Source organism: Micromys minutus, assembly GCF_963924665.1.
Source record: "Micromys minutus genome assembly, chromosome: 19".
Lineage (NCBI taxonomy): Eukaryota > Metazoa > Chordata > Mammalia > Rodentia > Muridae > Micromys > Micromys minutus.
Window position 1 is genome coordinate 7,284,200 of NC_137954.1, and position 20,305 is coordinate 7,304,504.

A 20,305-nucleotide genomic window follows, 5' to 3' on the forward strand; every position below is an offset into this window, starting at 1 on the left:
TTAGCTCAAAGGCCCAGTTGCAGAAGTGTCTAAGGCAGAGAGACTGAGTGAGTGTCATACCTGAATGTTCACGTCGGCCCCGTTGTTTACTAACAGTTCCAGGCACAGAGCACCGTGAGTGGACGCCGCTGCAAAATGCAGAGGGGTGAAGCCACTGTTGTTGGGCTGGTTCACGTTAGCACCGTAGTCGATCAGCTCATTAACGACAGCATCCTGGCCGTTGTAGCAGGCAATGTGAAGGGCTGTGTTTCCATAGACATTGATTTCATCAATCTGCAAAGCACCCAGCAAGGGCAATTAAAATCACTGGAGCCAGTTTACTCCATCTGCCACAAAGGGCCTAATGGCTCTGGCGAGAGAAGGGAAATGTCCACCCATCAGAGGGATTATTCAGAGCTCACTTGCTCCCCAGCGGGTTATCCTGAGGGTACCTGTATCCCCGCTCCCCTGCCCTTCTGGGGAAAGAGATACAAAATTGAATATGACAAAACACACACACACTCACACACACACACATACACACACACACACTCACACACACACATACACACACACACACACACACATACACACACACACACTCTCACACACACACATACACACACACACACTCACACACACACACACACACACACACACTCACACACACACACATACACACACACACATACACACACACACACACACACACACACACACACACACACACACGCACACACGGTTATCAGAGGTTTCTGCCTGTGGAGGGGTTATCCAGATGGAGATGATAAATAAAATGGAGAGCAAAGGACTTTCACAATGCTGGGAAAGTAAAGGACAAACCCTAAGTCATGGGCTTGGGAACTGTGACCACGAAGAGAGAAGACAGGATAGCAAGTCAGTGGCCCATGAGCCCTGTGCCCTCAAGTCAGGTTCAGAATCAATTTTGCTTTCACTCCGGAGCCTGAAACCTCAGGGGCTGATCTTCCAGCAGAGCTGAGGTCCATGGCTTCCTATGGCTTTCCCAGACGCGCCCAAGGATCTGGATGTTAGCATCTTGGTTTCAGACAGCACCAGGGGTAAGATGCCAGGAGCATTACCTCTCTCAGAGGAAGGGGGAAGGGACTTGCCAATGGTTAGAGCTCATCTCCGTTCCTTATTCAGTCCCTGCCATCCATTTATCCTACTGTGAGCCACAACGTCAAGGTCTGATTCTGACAGGCCTTGAAAATGCTGATTATTACATAAAATACAAATGTTAGCCGTGAGGTCACAGTGCACAAGGCCATCCTGGTCTCAGGCAGAGAAAGTTCCAGGACAAGCACAGTTACAGAGAAACTCTGCCTTGAAAAAAACCAAAACTAAAACCAAAAAAAAAAAAAAAAAAAAAAAAGATAAATCTTTATATATTTTTCTATGTCTATAGTTTGTTTCTGGTTTCCTGCTATTTGCCCATCATACTTTATCAGTCCACATAAACTAATACATGATTTAAGAAAATGAGTTTTTCTCCACTTGAATAAAAATGCAAACTTCAGAGAGTATTTCACTTCAGAGAGGAAGAAACACCGTAAACCAGCTCCGATGCTTACCTCCACCCCCAGATTCAGGAGATGTTTGACAACGCTGATCTGCCCGTTGGAGGCTGCAGCGTGCAGTGGGGTGTAGCCCTTCTTGTCCTTGCAGGTGACTTCTGCGCCGTGGTTAATGAGCAGAGCCACAATGTCCAGGTGGCCTTGACAAATAAGGCAGAAAACACAGTTAACCTTTATAAGACACAGTGACAACTCATCACACCCAAAAGATGGGCTGGAGAGACGGCTCAGCGGTTAAGAGCACCGACTGCTCTTCCAGAGGCCCTGAGTTCAGTTCTCCATGGTAGCTCACAACCCTCTTCTGAAGACAGCTGTAGTGTACTCATATAAATAAAAATAAATCTTTTTTTTTTTAAAAAAAAGATCAACAGTAGCTGTTTTTACCACCAGTGTTTCTCTGATCCATTTATTAAAAGAAAAAAAAAAGCTGCCTCATAGAAAATAATCAATGAGCATTTATCAAGTGCCGACTATGTACCAGACATTATATAAATCCCACGGGAAGACTAAAGATGATCCCTATATAAGACTTGAATGAGATGTAGCAAAGGTGGTGGCCGTTCACCGTGATGACAGATAAGAACCAGATACTGACAATATGTTACCAGCTCCACTTTTTAAAGGTTGTATTTGTGTTGAGTGTGAGATCCCAGCATTTGGGTGGAAAGGCAAGTAAGTTACAAGTTCAGAGATAGCATGGGCTACAAGACTGTGTTCCAGACCAGCATAGATGACTTAGCAAGAGCTTTAAAACAGATACAGTACAAGCGAGAAGGTTGTGTTAAAATGAAAGCAATTACCATCCTCATCAAAAAAAAAAAAAAAAAAAAAAAAAGCCTAGCAGTAAAAATTTAGTTCAGAAAACCAATTTAAAAAAAAAAAAAAAGAATATTTACAGATTACTGTTAAATCCGAAATTACCATTGCCTTGTTGGGTTTTTAATCCATAAAAAGGCAATTGCTTGTTTCCATGTAAAATAACTCCCATAAATTGTTCACTAAATAGAAAAACCTTCCTAATCTCAGCTTTTATGGGCATCTGAGCTCTGTTCCCTAGTTCACTACGATACATGTGTCTGGCCTTTATTTTATCACTGAAGATTGTTCAAAGCTTAGGTTTGTTGCTATAAATGTTGCAGCTTAACTGAAGGATGGGAGACAAACACTGAACCCAGGACCTGCAGTTCGTTTGGGAGGCTGAGGGGGAGGAGGTATAGCTTGATCAAAATTTGGTTCCTTATTTACAAACTCTTGTATATAGGAAAATATTTTTAGTTACATGGTGCCATCTCAAGCTACCTGCCCCAGTTTCCACCTTGTCTCCTAAGGATTGTATGTCACCCTATTTGTGACCCGATGACATGAGCGATGCTGATTTGACGTCTTCGGTTCACAAAAGTATTTTAACTATGCATCGGGAAAGCATAGGCTGGGAGCCCCCTGGTTCTTTGAGTAGTTCCATGTACATTGTGCCCAAAAATGTAACTGGTTTTCGCCTACTCAAAGGTTACTCAAAAAACAAAACAAAACAAAACAAAAAAAAAAAAAAAAAAAAAAAAAGGGGCAGGCATGGTGGCACACACCTGGAATTCCAGCACTTGGGAGGAAGGAGGATCATTTCAAGGTCTTTTCCTACACAGGGAGTTAATTCTTACAAAACGTAAAGATTCGTGGCATTTGTAAGTCTAAGAATTCATTCGGAAATCTGTAATGGTGGGATTTGTTTTATCTCCACCCTAATCTGCTCCATTTCCCCCTGATGATTAATGTTAATTTTTGAAATGATAATAACAGATACGCATGCTTATGAAACTGACTCCAATGAGCAAAAATGCTCAACACAAACAAACAAAACAAACTAAAAAAACAATCACTAATCTCTGGACACACCATCTACTATTTCAGTATTTATTTTCCAAATTTCCCCTTGCTGTATAGAAGCTTCCACAGCAATAAAAAAACATTATACATGTTATTGTATTAAATAGACTTCTTTATGATGCACCTCCCTTTAGTGAGTCACACAATGTTTATAAATTTTCATGGCTACCATGGCTGTACCCCTTCTGTGTCCCATTGTGTGAGTCCTCTGGGATTTATCAAAACAATGGCCCATGGATGGATATCAGCTTGAGTGCAACTAAGCCTGATAGAACCCTATCTTCTTTTTTAACTACAGATTGTTCTCCCATCCGAACTAGAAGGTACTTAGTGATTCATCTCTCATTGAGAATAAACTCTGAGGAATATCATTTGTCCAAAGGAAGAGACAAAACAGAGATGCAATCTTTTCAACTCTAGCAGTGTAAAATGGTCAGAGGAAGCCTGTGGGATTCTACTGTGTGTCCTGCACAGCAGAAGCCTCACCTACTCACTTCTATATACAGAAGAGCCAGGAAGCTGCCCTCTCTTCCTTCCCTTTGTTTCTTTCAAAAATATTTGGAAGCACAAAGATAAGAGCATAGTGCCCTTGCTTTGTTAATCAGCCTGCTTTCTTTCCTAAACACTTTATTTGATGCCATAACAAACTAACATACAAGCAATGTTTGTAGCTTCTCAATGCAGAGTGAAGAATGTTCAGAGAGGTCCAGGCCATGAGTCATTCTCCCCCTCTTTTGGGATAAATAAACCTCTGAGAAGGCAACTGTCCAACTAGAGCACTTTACAGATGCCAGGAATATGAGCCAAACCTTCATTCAAGAGAAATCCGACAATTAAGTCAGACTTGTCCTACATGGTCAACAAGAAAGAGGCCCGTGGTGTGTGTACTCAAGTCATCTGCTTGTGGTCTTTAGTTGTTGTTTGATATGTTGGGGATCAAAACCAGGTACTTGTGCACAATGGGCACTCACCCAACCACTGAGGTAGCAAAGACCCTGGAACTTTGCTTTCTACACACAGAATCCTCACCCATGAATGCTGCCCAGTGGAGAGCACGCCGGTCCTTCTTGTCAAATGCGTTGATGTTTGCCCCTTTGGCCAAGAGTAAATTAACCATCTGAAAGACAACAAACAATGAAACCAGGTGTTCCCTCCAATGAGGACGGCTCCTTGTTGCTTGCAGATGATCTACACCAAAATAGCATCAAGGATTCAGACTAGGAAGACAGGCTAGAAAGACAGACAGACCCCGCTGCTCATGTCCAAGATGACTGAAATGACAATCTACTGTCTCAACTCATTATGGTCTGAATTTGAGAATGGACATTACTACCCATCCTCTACTCCTCTCACATTCACATAAAGTCTCAAACAATGGTTGTGTCTGTGGCTAACAGGGGCTAAGAAGTGTGTCCCAGTTCCCAACGATGAGAGCACTCACCTCCATGTGTCCGTTCAGAGCCGCGTGGTGCAAGGCTGTGCGCCCCCCTCGGTCAGAGACATTGACACTGCTCAGTAGCGGAATGATCACTTCTGCACACTTGACGGCCTTATTGGCTGCTGCCACGTGGAGGGGAGTCTGCCAATTCTTGTCCCTTGCATTGACATCAGCCGAGTGTTTAATCAATACTTGCACTGCCTCCTACAATAAAAGCAGTTTGCAGGATCACTGACAAATGCCCAGTCAGTACTACCTGTGGGGAAGGTGCTTCTCTGGACACAGGGACGTGAGAAGGAAAGATTGCTGTGCTCCTAGGCAAGCTATGGACAAGCCAAGTCATACAAGGTAAAGGTCTGAAGAGTAACGCAGAATGAGGCAGTTGCTTTGCTCTTTCAAGCCATGTGCCTGGCCCCCATTAAAATTAACTTCATCTTCTAAAGACTCAGTTTCCTGATGAGGCATCCTTGGATCACCTGAGAGCAGTCATGTGCAGATGCGCGTCTCAGGGAAAAGATCTTCTACAAAAATGTCCTTTAAAACAAGAGGCGTCTGGGAATAAATGAGCCAACAAACTCCCAAAGCCTATCAAACATTCTTGTACCACTTTTTGAATCCAGGTTCTCTGTGCCAATGTGCAACACATGACCTTCCATCTTGTGAGGTTGATATGCAGTCAAAGGAAGTAATTAATAACCGTCTCAGTTTAAAGCTCTAATAAAATGATTCCAAATTTTCCATTACAATTAGTAAACTTTTTTTTTAATTTGGTTTGGGTTTCCATTTGTTTGTTTTGAAACAAGATCTCAGAAAGTTGACCCAGGATGGCTTGGAACTCACAGTGCAACCCAGATTATCCCTAAACTCATGATCTACCCATCTGGGCCTCTTGTGTGATAATTCTATGGGTGTGCACCATTAAGTCTCGCTATGATGAGCAACTTCTTTTGCTGTTTTTTTTTTTTTAATATACAGTTGTTTAGACTTACGAATTTGCTTTTCTTTCCTTGACCCAATTAATTTCCCTATTTCTTCACCTATAACTTTCAGCTCTACCTATACTAGAGAATCAAGATATCTGGGTCCACCCAAGACTATTTCAGCATCTCTTTATGCTTCCCGGTCAGTTGAGTGACTTATATAGTTCCTTTCAAGAAGAGAAGATTTACTAGCTGCTCCTCTCTTCCTGTAGAGACTCCCCTACAATCCATTAGTCTTGCCCAAGAATGCCTTGTCACTCTGATGTCAGTAAGCTGATGAAAGGCATCAGTACCACACCAGTGCTTCTCTTCATGAACCAAGAGGTTATTTTTATGAACCTCAATCACCAGAGGATAGATACCCAAACTACTTTATCATATAAATATATAATAGCACGTCCCAGGTTTGAACTCAGCAAAATCAACACATTTTGAGCCCAGATGTAAATGTTGATGAAAACAATATTCTGTGAGTCAGAGTAGCAATATATTGAGATAAACAGCTAACCTGGACAGTAAAATGTTGAGTAAAAAGAAACTGTAGAAACCTATCATACAACTGAAATTTGTACAGTAACTTTGAGAACCTCTTCTAGGTGATGCAAGTAAAATTCAGGGAACTGCTGGGACCCAAACAAGTAAACACTGGATATTTACTGCCCACCTTCAGAAAGGCTGAGAAAAATATTACTCGATATTCCATGAGCCTGTTTTAGAATAAGCATAAATATGTATCTTTTTTACATTTATTTGTATCTAGTATGAATATATTAGAGTTGTGTGTTAACACAAAACTGTGCTAGAGTCAGTTCTTTATTTCTACCATGTGGGTTCTAGAAATTGAACTTCAGTCTTTAGACTTAATGGCAAGGCCTTTGCCTGCTTAGCCATCTCACGGGCCCCACACACGAGACATTGCTAGAACTACGAAGATCAAAAGACATTAATTTGACTCTAGCCCAAAAATACTGAAAGAACAAAAATAAACAGGAGAACATTAAAATCACAACATAAAAGATAAATCATAATATGATATTGTAGAATGAAAAGACACTTCAATCTGCTTTGGTCTGATAAGTTCTGAAGTCTGTTGTGATATGGGAAGGTGGAATCTCCACTTGTAGCTGATACTTACCTCGGGGTTGACACCGTGCCCTTGGCTCTTCCCTCCCTAGGGAAATCCTCAGGTGAGAATGGAGCATCTACAATACTGAAGAATCCAGACCCACCCTCCCTCCCATCCATTCCCTCTGACCGTACAGTGCACAGTGATGGACGAACGTGCACTTACAGATTCTAACGTGTGCCTTAAACTAAGAGTCCTAAACCTCCCCAGATCTAGTGGCACACGGAACTGTAATCTCAGCTACTCAGAAGCTGAGGCAAGAGGATTACAGTTTGAGCTACAGACTGAGCTTAAGGCTGGCCTAGGCAATTTGGTAAAACACTGACTTAAAAAAAGAAGGGGGATTAGGAACCATGGTAGTTTGAATAAAAAAATGCTCCCATGGGCTCATGTAGACCGGCACTGTTAGGAGGTGTGGCCTTGTTAGAATATGTATACCATTGTTGAAGGAAGTTTGTCATCAGAGATGAGCTTTGGGGTCTCAGATGCTCAAGTCAGGCCTACTGTGAATGTTTCTTCTTGCTGAATTGTGGATCCAGATGTAGAACTCTCAGCTACTTCTCCACTACAACTGCCCACACTCCACCGTGCTTCCTGCCATGACAGTAATGGACTAAACCTCTGAACTGTAAGAAAGCCCCAAGTAAATGTTTTCCTTTATAAGAGGCGGTCAAAGGGCCTTTTCACAGCGATTGAGACCCTGAGACAGGAATATAGCTTATTGACTAGAGCTTATTGACAGAATGCTTGTCCAGAGTACAAGGCTCTAGGCTCAATCCCCAATATTGGGGGATGGAGGAAGAGGTCCATGCAAGGTACCCAAGGACCAGAGGTGACAACAGTAACAGAGCAAGACAGTCCCAGCACTGAAGCGCCTCACAGCTCTAGGGAAAGCTGTACGTATTGGTATTTGGGGGTGGAAAGCAGTGGCGGGTTTAATCAGATCTGACGAGAACATGGCCAAGGCAGAAAAAAGCCATTAGAAGACTGTTACCTTCATGGCTGTGTAAGCAAAACATAAATAAAACATCCCACCCTGGATATACAAGCTCTTTTGTATATAACTTAAATATAAATGAGATACATTATTTTGAAGATGTGTGCCACAAAAAATGTTTTGCAGATGTAGGACAGGAAATGGTAGCATCCATTTCTCGCACTCACAGCAAAGCAATAATACACACTGTCATTTGAATGTCTTCACTTTAGTTCAGTGTTGGTCCACTGTGCTTGTGTGCGTTCTTGCTTCCGGTAGGTGTTATGTGCATTTAGAATAAACAAAATAAAATATGCAAGATCACTTCACAAGCTTATTCTGTTGGGAGATAAAACTAGAGAATTCATGAGAAATTTATAATTGAAAGTTAATAAAATATGATTATCCATTTTCTTTTTCTCTTGGTGCTGGTGATCAAACAGAGTTATGCATGCTAAGCCCCTGTTCTACCAGCATCAATATTCTTAGCATAAAATATGTTTATTACACATAATCCAGAGAAGGTGAGTAAGACATAGCCTAGAGACATCTAAATAATGCTCAAGAATAGTTCACAACTCATCTATTTAAAGCAATATGCTAAGCAAAGTATATATGCAAGTAATATTTACATATAAATAAATGCTTTTGTTTGGTAGGCTAGAAGATCTTGAGTTCAAGGCCTGTGCCGTAACCAGTATCTTCAAAGTATTTTAACCATACACATATTGTGTCTTGGTTTTGTAAAGACTATATGAAGGGGGCACAGCTCATCTTTCAAATGTTTTTACATTATCACAGCTGAGCTGAGAAGCCGAGATGAGGAACTGTAGATTTATCGATACTTAATTGGACAGGAGAGTGATAAGCGGGGAAAGGATGAGGAGTAGAAGTGGGGGTGGGAGATGGAAGGGAGATTCCAGGAGAAATGAAGATGGAGCTCTAGAAGGAGAATCTAGATCCAGGTGGTCGTAATTGGGGATGGGTAGATATGAATATTTTAAGAGTTTCTGTAGGTTATTTTATCTCATATAGAAGGGCAGTTGTTATCTTTGTCTATTAGAGTAAACGTATTGTGTAGAGGGTTTGTGGATTGAGAATTTAACATATAAACCTGCTTGAAAAGCTACCAGGCTTTGGAGTCATGTTTGGCTGGGCAGTGGAGGATTAGAACACACCAGGGCGGTCGTATCCTGGACAGAAACAACAGGGAGGGCAGAGTAAGCCGCCTAGAAAGAGAACCTCATGGAATGTGTGGCTTTCGGACCGTGTGACGGAGTCCATTTGCCGATAGCAACAGAATCACTTTTTAATATTTACTGCAACAAGGAACTTCTGTGGAGGAGTCTTAGTCCAGCAGCAAGGCTGCTTTGAACATAAGCAAGGCCCTGGCTGTGCAGCGAAGGGTCAGTTGTGAACTTGATGGTGGATGTACAGAGCTTCAGTGTTTTGCATAGTTGAGTAAAAGCCCTAGTGTGCACCAGGGACGAAGACTCGAGCTGTGTATGGGGAGAGGTGAACACCAGCACCTTGGAGCAAACTTTCAGATGCAGACATGTTAATGAGACAAGTGCAGGAAATTCGAGCAGCATCCCAAACCTCCCCAAATCTTTGATATCACCAAGAGAATGCTGGACTGGTGTGAGTTGGGGCACGTGGTCCTTCAGTCTTTAGCAGCTCTGAATCCAAGGTGATCACGGCTGACATTGGGCTGCAGTTCAAGAGTTCAAGTTTATTGTCAGCCAGGGTTCATGCACAGGACAGAATGTCTCTTTCCTGTGAACTTTGCCCATGTGACTGCAGACCTCACCACACTGGCCTTTCACATCCAGCCCTAACAGATCAGGGGTGCCTTGAGTTGCTGCGACCTTTATTTCTCTCTCTGCTTTTGTTACACGCTTTTCCTCTACCGTTCTCCATACTTATATCTGTTTACTCCATGGTTCCCTTTTAAGAGGGCCCTGGCAAGAGATTAAACAGCAAATACAGGGGTTCTTATTTTCATGTTTTACAAAGTAAATTTTTAGAAATTGAACCTAAGACTCAAGGAACATTCCAGAAAAGGGGACAGAAAGATTGTTTAAAGAGCCAGATCAGGAAATTTACTCTGAGGCTGTGTCTTCTAGGAATATCAGAAACTACACTCAAAAGTTTTACCAACTTGACAGTCCAAATGTGAGTTGACAATAATAAATATGCTAAAGTGAAGAGAGAAAAACCCCATGACCTACATGAAGAACTACAGGCAACCAAGGAATTCTGGGAGCAAGAGAAACAGTCTTCCCCAGGGAAAAGCACATCAATTGGTTATCCAATTCCAAACAGTCAGCCCTGAAAACGCATACACAGTAACATTATATAAACTGAGTAAGCAGTAATTAAATGTATATATTTATTTTTATATGTTTATGCATATTTATTATATTATTCTATTGTTTTATATATATATTTATATATAAAAATAAGGCTGTGAATTTGAAAGAGCACCAAGGAGGGGAATATGGGAATGCACAGAGAAGAAGAGGGAACTGATGCAAAGGGAGAGATGGCTCAGTGGTTAAGAACACTGACTGCTCTTCCAGAGGTTCTGAGTTCAAATCCCAGCAACCACATGGTGGCTCACAACCATCTGTGATGGGATCTGATGCCCTCTTCTGGCATGTCTGACAGCTGCAGTATACCTCTATATAATAAATAACTAAATCTTTTTAAAATTTTTAAATAGTATTTTTAAAAAAAACATAAAAATATAATAGTTTAAGATAATTTGAGGGCTGAGGTATATCTTAAAGATAGAGCACTTGCCCATTATACACAAGACCCTAGAACTAGTGGCCAGTACAAAACAACAAAGACTGTGGCATCAAATTTATAAACATATAAGATGAAGCAGGCCTAGCCGTCCCCTGAGATGTTTCTTTTCATCCACAGGCAGCTTCAGCTCATCAGGCTGATAACCCTTCCCCAGGCTACCTCAGGACTACAGCCATTTCTACCAAACTCAGATGAGCTTAGCTAGGTAAGTATCCTGGCATAAATGTATCCAAATGTTAGTTCTCCTTAGTTATAATTTTAAGCTGTCAATTATCCTGCCAAATTGGCTTAATATATTTAATAGAAATCTAATATAATATTTAGACCACACCAAATCTCTGCTCTAAAAAGATTTTGATTTTGATTTTAAAGCTGTGTTCCTGTTAGAAGCATTTCAACCTTGGAAGTGCTTTAGTTTGGTTTTGTGAAGAATTAATTTTATGGCTACTTAGGAAAGTATTTTTTTTTTAAATCACAGATGATTTTCTTCCTATATTTGCACACTGGCTAAAACTTAATGTCTAGACCAGTATGGTACGCAGTCTTTAAAAAAAAATTATTATTATTTCCAACCCAGAACATTTATAAAATATAACAGTAAGCAATTAGAATGAAAAGGATTAAGGACAAATTATTGGCTTATTGTTAAATCTGAGAGGTAGGGAGTTTCCTTTTGTGAGTCATTTTTTTTTTTCCTTTTTCCTTTTGCTTGTTTGTCTGGTTTTACCAAGGTGTGGCTCCCTGTGCAGCAATGCTGTCCTTGAATTCAAGTTCCCATGCCTGGGTATGAAGTTATTCGATTTCTTCCAAATTTCTGGAAGTTCATGGGTAGATCATAGTGCTGGGCCAGTGGTCCCAGGGCACAGGCCACAGCAGGCCGTGGTCTTGCAACGCCTCTTTTCTCTCTGAGTAAACAAGCACTAGGGAGGATCCTACTGTTCCTCCTGAAGGTTCCAGCCATGTTAGTGCTCAGTCTCATGGACAATGCCCTGTGGCAGTCTGCCCTGCAGAAGATGCAGGGGGCGGGGAGTCTCCTGATTTCCACTTTTTATGGGTCTCTGTCTTTATATAACCTGTCTGTCCTCCGGATGAGTAGATGCCTGCACTACACCACATGGGAAAGATGAGGAGAAGCTGCACCCATCCTAAAGCCACCACACCCACTAGTGCTTTTTACTCTCATATGTGCACAGCACTTACCTTGGCCACAAATCACTGAGAAGAAGTAAGGCTTAGAACTAGACATGGTTTTGCAGGTGTAAGCAAGTCAAGCCCAGTGAATTATAATTTTGCTTTAGACCCGGCTCTGGGTCTTAAGACGACTTTCTGTATTCTACTCGGAGCTTAGCTGGTGCCTCACACATATGATGCATTCCATAATTTTGGGTAGCATCAATACAGGGACATGACCATCAGCAAGGTTTGCAAATAGCTGTCACTAATGTGCTGTGCACTAATGTTCCTGAGGCTGCACACGAATCCCCAAGGCTTAGACTGTATTACTGTAATCCATTGGGGGCTCTTATCCCATACTGATTATATAATTCTCATGTTCTGTAAGAACTGTATAAGATGGTGCTCAAACAATTTGCTCAATTAATGGGATTATTCCTCTAGAAGTGTCTAATATCAAACTAAACTGCCCCCTACTATTGTAATTATTATTAGGGTACACCACTTCTATAATGTAGCAATATGAAGGTGCTCACTGAAGACTTGGGGGTAGAAGAACACTCTGTGGGGACATTTTCATGAAACCTTGTGTTTGAATGCTAGGAAACACAAAAGCAAAAGTATCTGTACTGAGTTGGAGATCTATCTCCCTTCTGGCTAGCTTTCACAGTGCTGGAAGATGCTATGCTTGGGGTTGAGGGAGAAAAGGCCTCAATAACCTTACCCAGCTGTGAACCCTAGGAAGCTGATACCAACCTGTCGGGCAAAATGTGCCCATTTGCACTACAGTGGCATGACAGTTGTGGAGGTGACCCAACATCTCCCTGATTGGATTGGAGACACACATCCAAACTCCATAGTTGGTACTATAAACCCCACTCAAAAGTCCATGGTACTGGGTATGTCGCAGGAAATTCCTTTCTGTTGTTTAACAAAGTACAGTACCACCTTCAAAGTATACATTAATACACACAGAGAATGACCACTCTCGGCGCTAATCAGAGAGGCCTCTTTCCAATGGTCTGCAGAGACTCACAGCTGAAAGGATGCTAGGAATAAGGACAGTTGAGTAATCACCTCCAAAGCTCAGAGGCACTGTGGAAGATAAGTTGGAAAGAAGGTAAGAGTCAGAAGACAGGATGCAAGCTGGCATCTTCTGGGCAATACATGATCATTATAATCACAAACTACATGACTTCATGAACGCTGTACTAGAATGGGCTCAGATATGACCCAGACGTGAACAGTTCACTGCAAAAGTCTATCTAATGATAGATTCAAGGAAAGAGTGTCATTGCCTTCGGTCATGTGCCCACTGGTACCCCACCAAGCTCCAGTGGAAAGACCCAAGCCAATAGTTATACAGTGACTCTTGTTAGAGTGAATGGGTCACAAAGGAGACCAAACGTAATGTATGGAAATGGACAAACAGGGAGACACCTCATAAAGGCCAGAGGAAGATATTTTTAAAGGCGGGGGAAGATTATAAAGCTTTTAAATAACCAACTTAAGACAGTATATAAATTTCTTTAAAAGTATTAACAATATCCAGTCTTAGGTTAGAGTCTCAGAGGTTAAAGTAGATTAATGCTCAAAAGGTCCTTAGCACAGGGTGAATGATCAATAAATTCTCAGAATATCAACGTTCAGAAAAAACACAATGTCCTCAATCCAACACCCTGAATCAGGATGCAAACTTTAACTTTCTAACCCAAACATAGTTTTCAGAGTGAAAAGTTCAGCAATTCCCCTTCGGTGCTGCTCGGTCCATCAGAGCAGAAGGAACTCGTGTCTGATGCCAGCACATTTATACGTAGGCCCCGAACATCACAATCTCCAAGGCCAAGCTGTGCACTCCCTGGAAGCCACACACCACAGCTGACAGTGCACCCACCCGGTAGGTCTCAGCAAGTGTCAGGCCTTTCTATATTCAACTCCAGTCTTGCACGCACTTAATTCTGGGCATACTGTTCCAGAAACAAAGCAACGCAGTAAGAGGAACACACTGGGCCAAGGAAGCCATAGGAAACCGTTCACATATTCAGAATACTCTCTCCTGCAGCCTAGAGTCTCTCTTATCTCTGTTGGCTGCTGTTTAAAAAAAAAAAAAGTTTCTCTGATATTTAAGTTAAAGTCTCTTCGTTCCTCCACCATCTCGGGAAAAGTCAACCAGAAGGAAGATGGGACATTAGGTCGCAGAGGAGCATTAGTTGGCAGACAGTGCTGATTGGTTCCAAATTGTTTTGATCCTGGGACACTCAAATACGTCAAGTGAGAAGGCTGGGGGTCCTGTATCATGTAAAAGCTTTTCAATAAAGAAAATGTTTTTACTACACAGTCGTTGGAGAATGGGTGGATGCACCAGCTCATCTGCAACCCGGCATCCTTTCGTTAGGCCTGCTTCTCTTTCTCTCAGCTGTTAGTAAAGAGGCATAAAAGAATAGCAAGAGGGCCAAACTCAAAAGGGAAAATGAGCCTGGATTTAGGGCTTCCACAGCATGGTGACGAGCCCAAGTTCAGAAGCTCAGTGCATCATCAACTCTAACAATAGGCTGCAGTTCTCCTTAGAGATTGGCCAACTGCGGAAGACAAGTTCGTGAGTTTACACTTAGTTCCTCCCTGGCAAGAGCCATCTGCAAGTTTGTTTGTTTTTTTTCTTTATACCCAGAAAACCTGCTGAGGTTGCTGGTTAGTTGAAGAAGCAACAGTGCCGTTCACAGACTTGGAAATCTAAAGACTGTACACTGAATTGTCGGGCCGACTCGGCTCAAACGTCCAGACCCACAATAACGGCAGAAGGTGGCTGAGGGCTGAGGTGTTTAAGGGTCATCGCTTAACAAGGTCACGGGCGACTCAAGGTCACGGGCGACTCTAACCATGTGCTGTGTCCTCCTCTCCCCTAAGGCTGGGGACCACACAGCCTCTGTGGCTGTGAATTATTTGCTTTGTAGCTCTATCACCATATACAGTACCTTATATATAGAAAGTGTCTAAATTCTTTTAACTAAGATGATCTCATTCTTGGTAAGGAAGAAAATACAATGTGTTCACATATTTTAAAAGACATTACATTTACTAAGGATTTAGCCTCTGAGATACTCCCAGACGAAGAAGCTGGTCTCTTGAGGTGGGTCTTCCTATCTTGAGCGGTCATGGTGCTGTTTTCCAGGGTACAACAGAAATCAAACATAGAGCCCTCAGAGGAATTCCCTAGTACCCAAGCCAAGGTAGTTTAGAATTCTTTACCTCCCTCCTCCTGTACGGACTGCTTGGACAGAGAATACAGCCGCCACATACCACGTAGATCTGAAACTCCCAGATAGCTGCTGAAGAGGAGAAGCTGGCACCGAGGCCAGGCACAGACAGGGGAATGTGGTAGGCTCACTGGAGGACATCGGCACCTCCTCCAAGGCCAGAGAAGCAGCACCACTGGGCAAAGTTAATCGCACAATGCTCAGTGTCTTTGAGGCAAGAATCCTATGCCCTCTCTGGCCAGGCTGATAGTTACTGGTTCCCTCCCAGACCTGTTCCCACAGTGACCCTCCCTTTCTGTCCACTAACTTTCCAGTGCCATTCTCAGTAGTTTCTAGAACATTCTAAATTGGGGAATCTATCATAGATTTGTAATAGCAATAATAATTACACCACCAACAACGACAGCAATAAGACCCCCTTCCCCCATGGAGCTTACATTTCAGTGAGGTATTTCCCAGTGTCTTGAAAAGAACAAGCGGGTTTCCAGGACTTCAACTTTCTCACCCCGACCCCACGCCACCAAGCCTGCTCAGTGAAGGACACCGCCTTGTCCATCCGTCAGCTCCCTTTCCAACCATTCTCCAAAGGTGCCAAAATTCTGTGAGGTTTGCATCTAATTATCTCTGAAATGGCTGCTCCCCCTCCCCCTCCCCTCAGCCTTCTCCTATTGCTTTTGGCCTCCTGTTGGCAGCCCTATCTGAGCTCCTGTATGTGGTACCCACTTCCACCCTGCTGCCATGGTGGTGGCCACGGCCAACTATTGGGTGTTCTCTCTCTGGCAGCCCAAGGATCTGACTGACCCCTCACTATGCTGTCTGCCCCCAGGAACCTCTTCCTGCTTCAGGTTCCCTCCTCTGCCTTTTCTCTTCTTGCACCAGCTCCACCTCCCCCTGACCTGCTGGGCTTATTCTTTGAGGACTGGCTTGCCTGCCCTCAGCTCTGGGGAGATGTGCCACGCTCTGCCAAGATTGTCCACTTCCTCCTGCCATCCCACTCTAGGCGTTGCGTGGATCCACTGCTGTGTTCCCTCTGTTCTAGGCTGAAGACACCGAAATCAAGGTCCACTGCGCCCAAATCGGATAACCAAGATGCCTCCTATTGGACCATGTCTGACATGCACAAGACCCACAAAGAGCTGCCCATCTGGGGCAACCCTCTTTTTTCTACCAGTGACTGACTTTGCTATTCTCTGTGTCCCAGGAACCTCTCTACTCGACGTCAGCTCACTCCCCCTGCCTCTTCTCTTCTTGAACATGGATACTCTGCTTCCTCCTGCCCTCCTCATGACCTGCTTATCCTTTGAGGACTCAATGCAGAGAACTCCTCTTCTACAGACAGGAAACGGTATGAGAGTAAGCAGGGGGTCACTCACTTCACTTCTGGAAGCAACAGCCCGGTGCAGTGGGGTCAGCCACATGTTGTCCTTGGCATTGACGCGAGCGCCTGCAACCAAACAGCACAAGTTAGGGCCACAGTGGAGTCAGAGGCTGCCTGTTGCTCCTATTTGCCTGGTATAGCCATCAGATCTTTCCTTTGTTATCCGTTGTAACTTGACAAGATTTTATATGGGATAAAGGGGCCAAGAGAAACCTGTCTTGCCCTGAAACCCCAACTAGCTCTCTAGTACAGGTCAAGCATTTTGGTGGAAGTCTCCATGCTGCATGAAGTTTTTGGACGGGGCTTCAGACTGTTCACAACTGCTTCATTCCATGGAGCATTCGGATAGATTCATGCCCACAACAAGACCTTGTAAGTATGACCTTGTTGGAGTAGGTGTGTCACTGTGGGGGTGAGCTTTAAGACTCTTGTCTTAACTACCTGGAAGCCTGTCTTCTCCTAGCAGCCTTCAGATGAAGATGTAGAACTCAGCTCCTCCTGCACCATGCCTGCCTGGATGCTGCCATGCTCCTGCCTTGATGATAATGGACTGAACCTCTGAACCTGTAAGCCAGCCCCAATTAAATATTGTCCTTGTAAGAGTTGCCTTGGTCATGGTATCTGTTCACAGAAGTAAATCCCTAAGACACATCTGGTGACTATTTCATAAAAGAGCTGTCAACTGGAAGCCCGAGAAGGTATCTATAGATGCAGTGGAGGTGCCTATTTAAGTCATAGGATAGTGAAGAAGCTCATGAGGGTGGAGTAGAGGCATGAATAAAAGAAACTAAAAGGGCAAGGAAAAGAAAGAAAAGAGTAGGCAACCTGTGGATAAGAGCCGAGGAAGTGAGTCAGGTGGAAGCAGAGGTTAAACATAGAACCTTCTAGAAGGGTATCAGGAGACTTCCATAGGTAAAAGTGAGCTACTATTTAAGGCACAGACTTAAATAGTGAAGCATAGAACTAATCATATCTTGAACTGAGAACAAGAACCATCAACAGCACCCATCACAGAAAACAGCATAGTCCTCCAACAAAAAGGAACCCACCTCCCCCCCTGTATAATACCATAACGGGAGGAGAATTCCTGAGATAAATGCTCTGAGATGAAGTGTTCTGGACAGACAGTGGGGTTTATGGACAAAGCCTGAGATTTGTATTTGGACTCCAGCAGCCACTGTTCCAATGACTCAAAGCTTCTACTCTGTAGAACAAGGTTAACCACATACCAACCAATGTTTCCCTGCTCACTTTCCTGGGTTCTGGGGAGAGTCGGACGGATGGGAGCTCACTTCACATATCACAACAACTCGATAATTATTAGCAGTTTATTTCAAAGTCACCTCAATATTTCATTCACCCCTAAGTCTATAGGTAAGATTTTTCAATGACTGTGAAAATTACGGTTCAACACAAAGAACTATCAACTATGAAATTACAAATACACATATTCTTTTAAATTTTCACTTAAATTTTTGAAATTTATTTTAGGTATGCAAGTGTTTGCTTGCACATGTACATGCACACCACGTGTATGCCTGGTAGCCACAGAGGTCAAGATTTCACAGCCCCTGGAACTGGAGACACTGATGGTTGTGAACCAATGTGTGGGTGCTAGGAACCAACTAGGTCTTCTGCTAGAGCACACGGGGGGCTCCAAGCTGCTGATCCATCTCTCCTGCCTCCAAATGCACACTTTTTAATTTTAATTTTCTTTACATTTATCTCTGTGTATACTTTCCACTAGGTTCTTCTGGGATCTGGAGATAAAATTTATATTGTCAGGCTTGGCATTTAATGGTGAACATATTAGCCTACCAAGTCTTCGTGCTGGCCCCATTGTTTCTCTTCCTTTAAAGAAGTGTGTGTGTGTGTGTGTGTGTGTGTGTGTGTGTGTGTGTGTGTGTGTGTGGTGATCAAGCACACAGAAGACAAAAGAGTGTGATAGATCCTCTGGAGGTAGAATTACAGGGGGTTGTGAGTCACCATGTGTGGGTGCTAAGAACCAAACTCAGGTCCTCTGGGAGAACAGCAAAGATTCATACCTGCTGGGCTTTCCCTCCAACCGTATTAAGCATTTTTAAGTAAGAAAGACTCAACTGTTATTGAGTCCAAGGGCTAAGAAAGCCCAGATGTGATTAAAATTTTAAAAAATGGTGAATTTTAAAATAAAAACCCATTGGTAAAAAGGAAATCTGAGATATTTTTCCCTAAGTGTTGGCACCAGTGGAGTGCTAAAGTCTAGTGGTTTATACCAGGAATGGCATTCAGCCCTTTAGCTCCCAGTAGAACATTCTGGAAGCTAGTCAACCCCTTTAAAATCACCCGTCTTTTCTTATATCTTTATTATGTATAAAGTTAGCACAAAGTGATTACACCACGTTTCTCTAGGTAACTAAGTGCATGGTTATTACCGTTAAAGTGGTTTCATTGGCATTGAGGTGGCAGATACCCAGCAGAGCTCACACCAGCGCAAGAGCTGGATACAGACCTAGTGTTTGCAGTTTGACAGAGTATATTTTGATTTCTTTTAGTTTCCCTCTCCCTCCCCTCCTCCCTCCCTCCCTCTCTCTTTCTCTCTTTGTAAAGACAAAAAGTTGATGCAAGAAGAAAGGAGAATGGCCAAATGACAAATGTGGAGAGATGCTAAACGTCCACAGGATAGAGACGTGAAGGCTGAGCTAACATCAGGAAAGGCAGACTAGGCACACAGTCCAGTCATTGAGTGAGGACTGTCCCACCGACAATATGGCATCGCCTAAGAAAACTTATCACGTGTGTCCATGCTATGAACAATTCATCCCTCAGATGCCCTTGAGAAACATGCATACACACACACACACACTCACACATACATATTCAGTCCTCACACTCAGTCACACTCACACACCACACACACCCACACTCACACATCACACACTCACTCTTCACACTCGTACACTCACACATACACATACACTCACTCAACTCCTTTTATTCATTCATACACACCACACACACACTCCTCACACAAACATACACACTCCTTACACACACACTCACATATCACACATGCACACATACTCACTCCTCACACTCACATACCACACATGCACACACACTCACTCCTTACACTCACATACCACACATGCACACACACTCACTCCTCACACTCACATACCACACATGCATACACACTCACTCCCACACTCACATACCACACATGCACACACACTCACTCCTTACACTCACATACTACACATACATACACACTCACTCCCACACTCACATACCACACATACATACACACTCACTCCTCACACTCACATACCACACATGCACACACACTCACTTCTTACACTCACATACCACACATACATACACACTCACTCCTCACACTCATACGAATGCACACACACACACACACACACACACACCACTCTCACAGTCACACACAGTCCTGCTGGAAGTGGGGAACTGGCTCATTCAATAAAGTGCCTGTCATGCAAACATGAAACCTAAGCTCACTTCCTCAGCAGCCACATTTTTAAAAGCCAGGCTGAGGGCAGAGACAGAGAACTCCGGAGCACACTAGCTAGCAAGTATAGCCAATCAGGAAACAGTAAGTTCAGATGTGGTACTACCTACCTCAAAAATAAGGTGGAGGAAGAGGACAATAATCAACACTGACCCATGATCTGCACATGCACACACCTGTATATACACAAGCAC

General features: G+C 43.1%; 1 protein-coding gene across 2 annotated transcripts in view; it reads right to left on the reverse strand.

Moving 5' to 3' along the window:
* The window catches only part of ANKRD44 (ankyrin repeat domain 44), a gene marked incomplete at its 3' end in the record, with an annotated part of 157,860 nt that overhangs the window by 102,431 nt on the left and 35,124 nt on the right, over nucleotides 1-20,305 (reverse strand). For both annotated transcript variants that reach the window (XM_080932857.1, XM_080932856.1), the window contains exons 3-7: nucleotides 16,590-16,660; nucleotides 4,897-5,097; nucleotides 4,485-4,572; nucleotides 1,572-1,714; nucleotides 61-273 (exon numbers count right to left, since the gene is read on the reverse strand). In XM_080932857.1, coding sequence (XP_080788983.1) covers nucleotides 61-273; nucleotides 1,572-1,714; nucleotides 4,485-4,572; nucleotides 4,897-5,097; nucleotides 16,590-16,634 — 690 coding nt within the window. In that variant the 5' untranslated portion in view covers nucleotides 16,635-16,660. The remainder of the gene's footprint in view (nucleotides 1-60; nucleotides 274-1,571; nucleotides 1,715-4,484; nucleotides 4,573-4,896; nucleotides 5,098-16,589; nucleotides 16,661-20,305) is intronic.